This window comes from Nicotiana sylvestris, chromosome 12, assembly GCF_000393655.2.
Source record: "Nicotiana sylvestris chromosome 12, ASM39365v2, whole genome shotgun sequence".
NCBI lineage: Eukaryota > Viridiplantae > Streptophyta > Magnoliopsida > Solanales > Solanaceae > Nicotiana > Nicotiana sylvestris.
In genome coordinates, this window is record NC_091068.1 from 132291059 (window position 1) to 132304334 (window position 13276).

The 13276-nt window shown below is 40.1% G+C and overlaps 1 protein-coding gene across 1 annotated transcript; it reads right to left on the reverse strand.

Annotated features, from left to right (window-relative positions):
- Positions 1-9378: 9378 nt before the first annotated feature.
- On the reverse strand, positions 9379-12566 carry LOC138883761 (uncharacterized). Its single transcript, XM_070164472.1, has 4 exons — positions 12212-12566; positions 11414-11539; positions 10620-10930; positions 9379-9813 (listed from the first exon to the last, which is right to left on the reverse strand). The coding sequence occupies exons 1-4, from the start codon at positions 12564-12566 to the stop codon at positions 9379-9381; spliced, it is 1227 nt and encodes a 408-aa protein (XP_070020573.1).
- Between the last annotated feature and the right edge of the window lie 710 nt (positions 12567-13276).

A 13276-nucleotide genomic window follows, 5' to 3' on the forward strand; every position in this document is an offset into this window, starting at 1 on the left:
GAATGTGAATCTTGTGTCTCTAATTATAATAATATTACTGATAAACCAGTTTGTTCAGATGGGGTTAAATTGTTTAAGTATTTTAGTGTACCAACAATAAGGATTCTTGAAATGCTTATGTCACATACATACCCTCCCTCTTCATTATAGGAATAAAATTCTCTGTCAACAAAATATGTACTATTTGTTTCTTTTTGTAGCTCCATTTCGAAAAGATTGTAATATTTACTTAAGAGCTAAATAATAAATTCAACTCTTTTATTAGCACTTTTTCAGTAGTATTATAATTCTCCGTGAGAAATTTTGAAGTCAGGTGTTCTATTCATTAATTTAGTAAATTAATGAATAAAAATAAGAACTTTTTGGATGTTGGAAGACTAATTCAAAGTTGGAGTAAAAAAAAACTAAATTGTTTAGGACTCAATTAATATTTCCTAACAGTGTTTAAAAGGCGTTTTCAGTGCACCGAGGAGATGGTGTAGGCCAAAGTCTTAAGAGGCATACGTCAGAGCGTTGTTGTGCATATTTGCAGTGAGGCGCAAGGCCAAAGAGACTTTTTCAAATTAAAACAAAATCTGTTGGATAAGTCCTTAATATAATACCCAAATTCTCAAAAGTCAGCTTGTAATTACTTAAAAATTTTAAAAAGGATCTGAAACATTAAATTTAAAATCAAGATATTTTTTTATTGCTAGAATCCCTAATTTATGGTCTTTCTCAGTTCTTTATCTTATCTGCTAGTTTACTACGTACTATCTCCCAAAAGCAACGAACGATTATTTTTTTTTTTTTTGTAAATATAAAGAATACTTCATTCTCCACCATAGCAGCAAGTTCAAAGTCCAAATTTTTCTCTATAGAAAACTTTATTCTTTTCAACTAAGTAGCGTATAATGGATTGTTTTGACAAGTTTTTTGTGGGGATGAAACACATCTATATATAGTTTTCACTTATTTATAGTTTTCTTCAATTTTATTTTGTAATTTTACCTATTTAAAATATTTACTGTAATTATATTATTTTATAAAATATTAAAAATTAATTACCCATGTGGCTTACACCTTGTGCCTCGCGACTTACACCTCGCTGAGACATATTTAAAATGCCTCGCCTTACACCCACGCCTTTTAAAATACTGTTTGCTAATTTAGTTAATTAATAATATCTATTTAGGATTTATAGTTAAATTCATATAGGAATAGACGTTTCAATTTTTGGCCAAGTAGGTTTAGTACTATTATAAGAAAAGGTGTTACTAGCTATTTTCATGTGTGAAAATAGTGGAGAATTATAGAGACCGTTCATAAATTTCGATTAAAATATTTTTCATCAAATATAAAAGGGGAGAATTATAAAAATCATTTAAAAATTTATGGTATTCTAGTAAATTAATTTCCTTCATAGGAGAAGGGGTTAATCTACATCAAACTTGTTGCTTGACTGTTTGTTACAACAACATCATTCGGAGAGGTTTCAACCTCCACAAAAAGATTGTACTCTATTGCTACATTATATATATTACAATCCCTTATTTTTCTTTCCAAAATAGTTCCTAGGATGTCTGCCCATATTGCTTCATTGGCAAACACCGGAGGAACTACCTGTGACGACCCGACCAGTCGTCTTAGAAGTTACCGCTCCGTTTTCCCCATTTCTGCTTCTTTATGCTTTGTTATCAATGTTTTATGTGATCGGGTTGATTAGTTTGAGTACGGAGAGGATTTGGTGAAGTTTGAGCCACTTAGTCTCTTTTAAGAAGGTTTAAGTTGGAAAAGTCAACCGGATATTGACTTATGAGTTAGAGAGCTCGGATGTGAGTTCTCATGGTTCGGTTAGCTTCGGGAGGTGATTTCTGACTTAGGAGCGTGATCGGAATGGGTTTTGGAGGTCCGGAGTAGAATTAGGCTTGAATTGGCGAAATTGATATTTTGGCGATTTTCGATTGATAGGCGAGATTTTGATATAGGGGTCGGAATGGAATTCCGAGAGTTGCAATAGCTTCTTAGTGTCATTTTGGATGTGTGTGCAAAATTTCAGGTCATTTGGACGTGGTTTGGTTGAGTTTTTTATCAAAAGCGTATTTCGGAAGATTTTAGAAACTTAGGCTTGAATCCGATGTGTTTTGGTAGATTTGATGTTGTTTGAGGTGTTTTGATTATTGGAGCAAGTTTGAATAAGGTATTGGGTTATGTTTGTGCTTTTGGTTGAGGTCTCGGGGGCCTCGAGATGATTTCGGGTGGTTAACGGAAAAGTTTGATATTGATTGCAGCTTTAGATTTTGCTGGTTAGTTTTCCAAAAGACATCTTCACATTTGAGAATAGAGGGGTATTCCTCTAGAAGTTGACCCTCTAGGCTATGAAAAAAAGTGCCGAAGGGGTAGGCATTAGATTTATGTATACCCCCCAAGTCTAGCAATAATGTGCTTCTTCTTATGGAATTTATTACCAAAGAGAATCCTGTTCGAGGTTATCACCTGGGTTTGGAACTAGGCATTGCCTCTTTCAAGACTACCACACCCTTCATAAGCCTGTTGGACAATGTTAGTGAAGGATGGGTGACTACACCACATGGGTTTAAACCTAAAAGGATTGGAAGTAGTATTGAAAGCATTGGGCCACAAGCTAATCAGCATAGGGCAGTGATCAGAGTGCGTTCTAGGGAGGTGGATCGCATTGCTAGAAGGGTAATCCTGGATCCATTCATTATTAGAAAAGCACCTATCTAGTCTCTCGAGGATTAAATGACTCCTATTCCTATACCTCATGTTAGTCCAAGTGTATTTACTCTCCTTAAAACCTAAGTCAGTGAGCTTACAATGATTCAGGTAGTGCTAGAACATGTGAGCTCTTGAGGTAGAGATGCAGTTTCCCCCTACTTATCTCTAGCCCTTAAGACTTCATTGAAGTCCCCCTACTAGCCAACTCCCCTTGTAATCATCAGAGATAGTTTTAAGTTGATCCCATAGGGCCCTTATGTTAGCATAAGTGTTGTTAGCATAAATAGCAGTGAAACTCCAAGAGGGGTGGTGGTGGGAAGAGGGAATTACCTTGACCATGACATTGATATCCTAGGGAGTGGTGGAGACTTCATCAATCTTCAGTATGTCATCTTTCCATATGATGACAATGCCTCCTAATAGGCCTACAACATGGTTCTTAATTTACCCTTTGAATCCCAGCTCCTGAATGAGGTGTTTGTGCTAAGTCATCCTTGTTTCCAAGAGGACCAGTATGGCAGGCTTGTGCAGCTTAACCATATTTGCACAATGTCTCCTAAATTCCCCATTGTTAGCCCCTCTAGCATTCCAGATAATGAAATTCATCAACAACCTTGGGTTGGTTTGTGGCTTCCTTTTCAGGCATTTGGATTCCCCCTTCACTGTTTAGCTCTCTGGGTTCTCCATCCCCTGCGGATTCTGGGGAATTAACTAGTCCATTACTGGTTTTAGGTTCACAACTGAGTCTTCTGAGTTTGGCTTTAAGGTTTATCTTAGGCTTACTGAACACATTACCATGCTTCTTGGACATAATACGATAAGTATTTCTCCACAGGCCCTCCAAACTCTATTGTTTTATCTTGTTGTAGAAGCATAGCTTTGGTCCCGTCCTTCCTCTAATTCTATGTTAATGGCCTCTATGTGCTCGTGGACATTTTCTGACCCTATCCTTGGAGATGAGGTCCTTTTCCTCACTGGTGTCCATGGGAAGAATGGAGGGTTGGGGATACCCTCCCCTGGAGAGACTAGTGGGAGGAAGGGGAGAGTGTGACTTATCTGCTAGATGAGGAGGCTTAGTTGATGTCATTATTTGTTGGCTTAGTGCATACTGAGCTTGCATGAGGGCTGCCAACCACAGTTGGTGCCTATAGTTCAGCAAGGCATGGTTCAGACTGGCTGTGACTAGTTTGGCCAAGTAGCGGGGGTTTTGAATTACCACTAAGAAAGGTATTATCCCTATCGAGAAGTTCAAGGGAAAGGCAATACCATGCAGTGGCATCTCCAACAATGAGGTTGGAATGTGATCCATGGGGATTGGGGTAGAAGAGACCCTTATCTAATTTGGATCTTCCCCTTGGTTCTGCATATTGCTGTTATTTGTTGGGTTGTTTTATTCCCCTCCATTGTTAGTGTGTAGAATGATAATGGAGTTTACCTCATCATATATGCCTTCATTTCCTTTTAAACAAGGGTCTTCTCCGTTGGGCTTTCGTGCATGAAGATTTCTCATCATCAAAAATCTTTGAGAGGCGACGTCGTCAGTCAAATCAGTAAAGAGAGGGTGATGATGGGACACAAAGTTGGTTATAGTGTGAGAGGGATAGTGAGATGTCTTAATTAAATCCTTCTCTCTTTGCATAGTATTAGTAATATTGTTAGAGAGATCAGGTGTAGCCACAAAATAGGTTCAAATAGTTCATGGAAATCAACATGTTGGTTTAATAGGGTTAGTTCTGAAATTGCGAGTTCGCTTGAGTAAGTAACATCATTTTAAATAGCAATGTGAATAATGTTAGTAACTAATATTCTCAAATGTTAGTGATTGATGTTAACCTAATGTCAGTTTTTTAAGCATTGACGCATTTCTTCGACAAGTCGTAAAAAGAGTTAAAAAAATGGCTTTGTATTACACATAGTTAATTCCAATAGTTCAATTCATCTAATAATGTTAGTTTAAATTAATCAAAGAATAGTTAGTTTGTTTTGATATTACTGGGTGTCAATCTCGTGTTCTATTCATAATCTCAACTTTAGTGTAATTAACTAATAGAATAAGGAACAATACAATCTCCCTTGAGTAAGCTCTGTTGCAATTTTCCGTTTGCATTTGTCTTAATCTAATAAACAATAAGAGGCACGAGCTTATAAACATGTAACTAATTAGGACCTCTTCTCTTTTATTTTAGAGACGAACATAATAGAAAATGTAGTCACTTTAGGATTGTCCTTTCAAAATAAACTAGATGAGCCTCGCCTAGTAAAACTCACCGATTATGGGGCCCTCACGATTTTATGTATATTAAATACTTAGAACTCAGGATCGGCCGCTTAGCGAATTTCACGGCCTTTTTCCCACAAGTAATAACGCGTTAGTCACTGTTAGGCGCGTACTTTTAATAATTTACTTTCTTAAACTCGGGTGCACATTTATGTGACCCAAATCCAAATCTCAACGAAGTCGAAATATGTCATTAATCACGGGTACATTGATTTTGACGTGGTTCGAGATGCATTTCCATGACGTTGCAAATTCCATTTAAAAAAAATAATGAATGAGACGAGCCTCGACAAACAAGAATACACAAACTGCGGGGCCCTCAACGGACAGTTATTTCAAATGCTTAGATTTCGAGACAGGCCGCATAGCGAACTTTACGGCTTTTCTCAAAATAACAACGTGTTAGTATCTTTAGGCGCGTATTTAATAATGTTATCTTCCTAAACTCGGGTGCACATTTATGTGACCCAAATCCAAATCTCAACGAAGTTGGAACATATCGAAAATTGCGGGTACATTTATGTGGCGCAATTCGAGATGCATTCTCACGACGTTGTAATTCTTTGAATAAATAATAACAAAAGTGGTAAACAGTTAAAATTTGCACGTAGGTTCATAATTGTATAAAATCAGATAATCAAGCCGAATATGACAGTTGAGCGACCGTGCTAGAACCACGAAACTCGGGAATGCCTAACACCTTCTCCCGGGTTAACAGAATTCCTTATCCGGATTTCTGGTGTGCAGACTGTTAAATAGAGTCATTCTTTTCCTCGATTCGGGATTCAACCGGTGACTTGGGACACCACAAATCTCCCAAGTGGCGACTCTGAACCTTTAAATAAAATCCCGTTTCGATTGTCCTTTAATTGGAAAAACTCCCTTTACGTCCTTTAGCGGGGGTGTAGGTGAAAAAAGAGGTGTGACACTCTAAACTCGGCACAAGCTGTGAAATGTGTCGTCGATTTGGACTGTGCGCTAGAGGCACAGACAACATGTGGCCTAAGATTCCATTCTTGTTGGGGTCTATCTATACTAATCCCGTATAGATTGATTTGGGCCTGCTTCGTTTGGCCCATATTTCCCGCAGCCCTAGCGCCGCCATGCTTCGCAGCCCTGCTACTAAAAACGTTCAACTTACCTAAATCTAATGGCCTCTTTCCATACCCCGATTTGTTCTCTATTACCTCGGGTCGTACAGGGTCTTTGAAACTGCTACGTCTAGTATTTCGTATGTTAACGTTTCGTCTTTAATTAATCGACGCAGACGCGAGGGATGAGGTTATTTTGAGGTTAACATATTTATGCTATTTATAACAAGCGATAAGTAAGTGCCATGAAGGATAAAGGGTACACAAATCAAAGAAAATGAGTTTCGTTGGAGGTTGTCGATTTGGGATAAAATACGGTGTGAATTATAATACTCAATACTTATGGACTAGTACCATACAAGGTACCATATGACCTTGATAGTATGTTGTATAAAGTATATTGAAAATGAGTAGTATTTTAAGTAATTTGAGATAATTGTTAATTATGCGGGTAATTGATTAATTATCGGGTAAATAGTAACTAAAGCTAAGTAGATATAAAGTGCGGAAGTGTTATAACAAACTCAAATACTCCAATACAAGTCTACCTACGAATCTGGTGTCACAATTTTATGAACAACTAAGATTTTTACTACAAATACAAGTCTGAAAGAAATACAACTGTTCTCGAAATGAAAAGAGACAACAAAAAGCTAAAACAGGGAAGGGGACTTCAAGCTCTACGGACGCCATCAGATCTACCTTAGTCTCCCTGGACTGAAGGCAGCTACCTCAGCTACACACCGGGTCCGACACCGAAATTTACACAAAAGAGTGCATAGTGCAGTATCAGTACAACCGACCCCATGTACTGGTAAGTGTCAAGCCTAACCTCGGCGAGGTAGTGACGAGGCTAGGACACGACAACCATATAAACCTGTGCAGTCAAATCATATACAAATAGAACCATAATAACAGGAATCAACAAAATAAGATGGGAAGGGGACATGTTGCGGGGAATATCAAGTTCTAACAATAAACTAATAGAGAAGCTTAAAGAACACAATAGTTAAATCAGCAGGAATAAGGAAAATAGTAACACGTGCACACCATCACCCTTCATGCTTTTACTCTTGTTCTCACCATATGAAACAACAGAAACGACACGACATCACCCTTCGTGCATTACCTCTTATAATCATGGCATGACATCACTCTTCGTGCATTAACTCTTATAATATCGGCACGACATCACCCTTCGTGCATTAACTCTCAAATCATGGCACGACATCACCCTTTTGTGCATTAACACTCATAATATCGGCACAGTATCACCCTTCGTGCATTAGCACTCACTCACAATATCATGCACAACATCACCCTTCATGCTTTACACTCTTCCTCACCCCAAACAATAGAGACAAAATGTCCCGGCACGGGAATCAACAATATAAATAATAACATCCCGACAAGGGAATTAGCTATAACCAATCTTGTTTCAACAGTTACTTTACAAAATAAATCTCAACTTGAGCCAATTCTCCATAATGGTAAATTACCAAGAAATTATCATAACCCTTGTTCAACATTAATAATTATCAATTTAAGCATGGACAGTGCATAATAGAGTCACAATAATCATGGTATAAGACTCACGGGCAGGCTTGACACCAACATATAGATACTCGTCACCACACCTATACCTCGTACTCGATACTAACACATAACAAATAAGACCACAACTCTTATTCCCTCAAGCTAAGGTTAGCCCAAACACTTACCTCAATTCCATGGACAAAAATCAAGCCTCAATTACCGCTTTACCTCTCGGTTCCACTTCCAATCCGCTTGTATCTAGTCATAATTTACTTAATAACATCAATAAATGCTAAATAAACCAATTCAAATGCATGAAAATAGATTTCCCAATGTTTTTCCCAAAAAGTCAAAAACCGACCCCGGGCCCGCTTGGTCAAAACCCGAAGTTCGAACCAAAATCCGATTGCCCAATTACTCACAAACTCAAATATGCAATTGGTTTTTAAATCCGACCCCAAATTGAGGTCCAAATCCCCAAAATTTGAAAATCCTAATTTCTACCCAAAACACCCAATTTCCCATGAAAAACCCTAGATTTTGAAGTGAAATTATGTAAAAGGATGAATTAGATTGAAGAAAATGAGTACAAAATCACTTACTTATAATTTGGAGAAGTTTGAGTCTTTGAAAAATTGCCTAAGGATATTTAGGGTTTGAGAAAGTTGTAATATGATGAAAAATCCCGTCTGAAATCCCACTTAACAGGTGCAGTTAACGCAATTGCGAATTGTGAGCCCTTTAAAAATCTGCTACCTTCACATTTGCGACAGAGGGCCCTTCGCAATTCCCGGCCAAAGTTTGCATTTTTGATGAGGGCCTGCCTAGTCCTGGTTCGCATTTGCGACATATTGGTCGCATTTTCCAAGCTTGATCACTTCGCTATTGCGAAGCCTGATCTCGCAATTGCAAGATCAGAGGCATGTGTAAAAATACCAGATGCACAACGGCATTTTCCTAAGTCCAAATCACCCCGTGGCCTATACAAAAGTCACCCGAGCCCTCGGGGCTCCAAACCAAACATGCATGCAAGTCTAAAAATATCATACAGACTTACTTGTGCGATCAAATCATCAAAATAATATCAACAACTACAAATTTAACCTCAAATTCATGAAATTCATAAGATAGTTCAAATTTTTCATTTTCTCAACCTAAGGTCCGATTTATATCAAATCAACTCTGACTCTTATCAAATTTCATAGATTCGACTTAAATACCATTTTAAACCTGTATCGAGCTCCGGAACCAAAATACGGGCACGATACTATCAATAACACATATCATTTCATTTCCAAAAGTATTTATATTTTTCAGCAAATAATTTTCTTTAAAAATTCTTTTCTCGGGCTAGGGACCTCGGAATTCGATTCTGGGCATACGCCCAAGTCCCATATTTTTCTACGGACCCTATAAGACCGTCAAATTACGGGTCCGGGTCCATTTACCAAAAATATTGACCGAAGTCAAGTTTGATCAATTTTAAAGGCTAAATTTAATATTTCTCTTGAATTTCATATAAAAGCTTTCCGGAAACGCGCCCGGACTGCGCACGCAAATTGAGGTGAGATAAAAGGAGGGTTTTAAGGTCTCAGAACACGTATTTGACTTCTAAAACAATATATGACCTTTTGGGTCATCACATTCTCCACCTCTAAAACTACCGTTCGTCCTCGAACGGACATAGAAAAGTACCTGACTCGGTGAAAAGATGGGGATATCAGCTCTGCATATCGGAATCGGACTCCCAGGTTGCTACCTCAACAGGATTACCTCTTCACTGTACATGAACTGAAGGGAATTCTTCGATCTCAACTGATGAACCTGTTGGTCTAGTATAGCTACCGGCTCCTCCTCATAGGTCAAGTCCTTGTCCAGCTGGACATTGCTGAAGTCTAACACATAGGATGGATCACCGTGATACTTCCGAAGCATGGACATATTAAACACTAGGTGCATAGCTGATAAATTCGGCGGCAATGCAAGTCTGTATGCCACCTCTCCAACTCGATTAAGAATCTCAAAATGTCCGATGAATCTAGGGCTTAGCTTGCTCTTTTTCCCAATTCTCATCACACCCTTCATGGGCGACACCTGAAGCAACACTCGCTCCCCGACCATGAAGGCTATATCACGAACCTTACGGTCGGCATAACACTTTTGCTTGGACTGAGCTGTATGAAGCCTATCCTGAATGATCTTAACCTTGTCCAAGGCATCCTGTACCAAATCTGCACCCAACAATCGAGCCTCTCCCAGCTCAAACCACCCAACCGGCGATTGACACCGTCTACCATATAATGCCTCATAGGGATCCATCTGGATGCTCGGCTGATAGTTATTGTTCTAGGAAAACTCCGCTAATGGCAAAAACTGATCCCACCAACCTCTAAAGTCAATAACACATGCTCAAAGCATATCCTCCAATTTCTAAATAGTACGCTCGGGCTGTCCATCCGTCTAAGGATGAAATGTTGTACTCAACTCGACCCCAGTACCCAACTCATGATGAACCGCCCTTCAAAAATGCAAGGTAAACTGCGTACCTCAGTCAGAAATAATAGACACGAGCATACCATGAAGACGAACAATCTACCGAATATAGATCTCAGCTAACCTCTCTGAAGAATAGGAGACTGCCACAGGAATGAAATGCGCTGACTTGGTCAGCCTATCAACAATAACCCATACCGCATTGAACTTCCTCTGAGTCCGTGGGAGTGCAACAACGAAGTTCATAGTGATACGCTCCCACTTCCACTCAAGAATCTCAATCTTCTGAAGCAAACCACTAGGTTTCTGATGCTCGTACTTCACCTGCTGACAATTCAAACACCAAGCTACATACGCAACAATATCCTTCTTCATCCTCCTCCACCAATAATGCTATCGCAAGTCCTGATACATCTTAGCGGCACCTGTATGAATAGAATACTGGGAACTATGGGCCTCCTCTAGAATCAACTCACGAAGTCCATCCACATTGGCACACAAACTTGATCTTGTATCTTCAAAACTTCATCATCTCCAACGGTAACCTGCTTGGCACCACCGTGCCGCACCATATCCCAAAGGACAAGAAAATGAGAATCATCATACTGCTGATCCCTGATACGCTCAAATAATGAAGACCGAGTGACTATACAAGCTAAAACACGACTAGGCTTAGAAACATCCAACCTTACGAACTGATTGGCTAAAGCCTGAACATCCAAAGCAAGCGGTCTCTCACCGACCAGAATATATGCAAGGCTACCCATACTAGCTGACTTCCTACTCAAAGCATCAACCACTACATTGGCTTTTCCTAGGTGATACAAGATGGTGATATCATAGTCTTTCAATAGCTCCAACCACCTCATCTACCTCAAATTTAACTCCTTTTGCTTGAATAAATATTGCAAACTCTTGTGATCTATGAACACCTCACATGACACGCCAGATAAATAATGCCTCCAAATCTTCAGCGCGTGAACAATGGCTGCTAGCTCTAAATCTTGAACTGAATAATTCTTCTCGTGAATCTTCAACTATTGCGAAACATATGCAATAACCTTGACATTATGCATCAACACCGCACCAAGTCCAATACGAAATGTGTCACAATTTACGGTATATGGCCCTTAACCTGTAGGCAATACCAATACCGGTGCCATAGTCAAAGCAGTCTTGAGCTTCTGAAAGCTCGCCTCACACTCGTCCGACCACCTGAACTGGGAACCCTTCTGGGTCAACCTGGTCATCGGGGCTGTTATAGATGAAAACCCCTCCACAAACTGACGGTAATTACCTGCCAAACCCAAGAAACTCCGAATCTCTGTAGCTGATGTGGGTCTAGGCCAGTCCTTGACTGCATCTATCTTATTTAGATCCACCTGAATACCCTCTGTTGATACAACGTGACCCAAGAAGGCAACTGAACTCAACCAAAACTCACACTTTGAAAACTTAGCATACAACTGACTATTTCTCAAAGTCTGAAGAATAACTCGAAGATGCTGCTCATGCTCCTCTCGGCTGCGGGAGTAGATTAAAATATTATCAATGAATACAATCACAAAGGAATCCAGATAAGGCTTGAACACCCGGTTCATCAAATCCCTAAAAGTTGCTGGGGCATTTGTCAATCCAAATGACATCACTAAGAGCACATAATGCCTGTATCAAGTGCGAAAAGCCATCTTAGGGACATCGGATGCCCTAATCCTCAACTGATAGTAGCCAGATCTCAAATCAATCTTCGAAAACACTTTGGCACCCTGAAGTTGATCAAACAAATCATCAATCATTGGCAATGGATACTTATTCTTGATTGTGATCTTGTTCAACTGCTGATAGTCTATGCACATCCTCATTGACCCATCTTTCTTCTTAACAAACAACACTGGCGTACCCCAGGGCAAGACACTAGGTCTGATGAAGCCCTTATCAAGCAAGTCTTGCAGCTACTCCTTCAACTCTGGCAGAGCCATACGATATGGCGGAATAGAAATGGGTTGAGTGCCCGGAGCCAAATCAATGCAAAATTCAGTATCCCTGCCGGGTGGCATCCCCGACTGGTCTACAGGAAAAACCTATGGAAACTCACGAACAACGGGCAGAGAATCCATAGAAGGAACCTCGTCACTAGAATCACGAACATACACCAAATAGGCCAAACATCCCTTATCAACTATACACCGAACCTTCATATATGAGATAACTCTGCTGGTAGAATGACCAAGAGTCCCTCTCCACTCCAATCGAGGCAACCCCAGCAAAGCTAAGGTCATGGTCTTTGCGTGACAGTCCAATATAGCGTGATAAGGTGACAACCAATCCATCCCCAATATGACATCAAAATCAACCATATCTAGAAGTATGAGATCTACATGGGTCTCAAGACCCCCAATAATAACCATACACAAGCGATAGACACGATTTACGACAATAGAATCACCCATGGGCGTGGACACATATACATAAGCACTCAAAGAATCATGAGGCACAACCAAATACGTAGCAAAATAAGATGACACATAAGAGTATGTAGACCCTGGATCAAATAAAACTTAAGCATCTCTACTGCATACTGAAATCGTACTTATGATAACGTCATCGGATGCCTCGGCCTCAGGCATGGCTGGGAAAGCATAACATCGGGGCTGGACCCCACCACTCTGAACTATATCCCCAGGACGGCTTTCTACTGACTAGGCTCCACCTCTAGCGGCTTGAAATCTACCTCTAATGGCCTGACTTCCACCTCTAACACCTCGACCTCCACCTATAGCTGCCTGACCCCTACCTCTAGCTAGTCGAGCAGGCGGTGGAACACCTGATGCCTAAACCATGGCACGAGAGCCCTGATATTGGGAACTGCTCAATGCTCGAGGGCAAAATCTAGCAGTATGCCTCATATCGCCACAAGTATAAAAAGCCCTCGACTGCTGGGACTGCTGACCCTAACGGCCTGAGTAACTACCTTAAAAACTCTAGAGCAGAGGTGCACTGATAGGAGCTGGTGATGCACTGTAAGGTAGCTAATTTGAATATTGCATATGAGAACCACAACCACTTGGAGCACCATGAGAAGCCTGAAGGGCTGAATGAAATGGCCTAGGATGATGGCCACTACCAAAAGAATACCTGCCTCCAGACGAGGCACCACTGA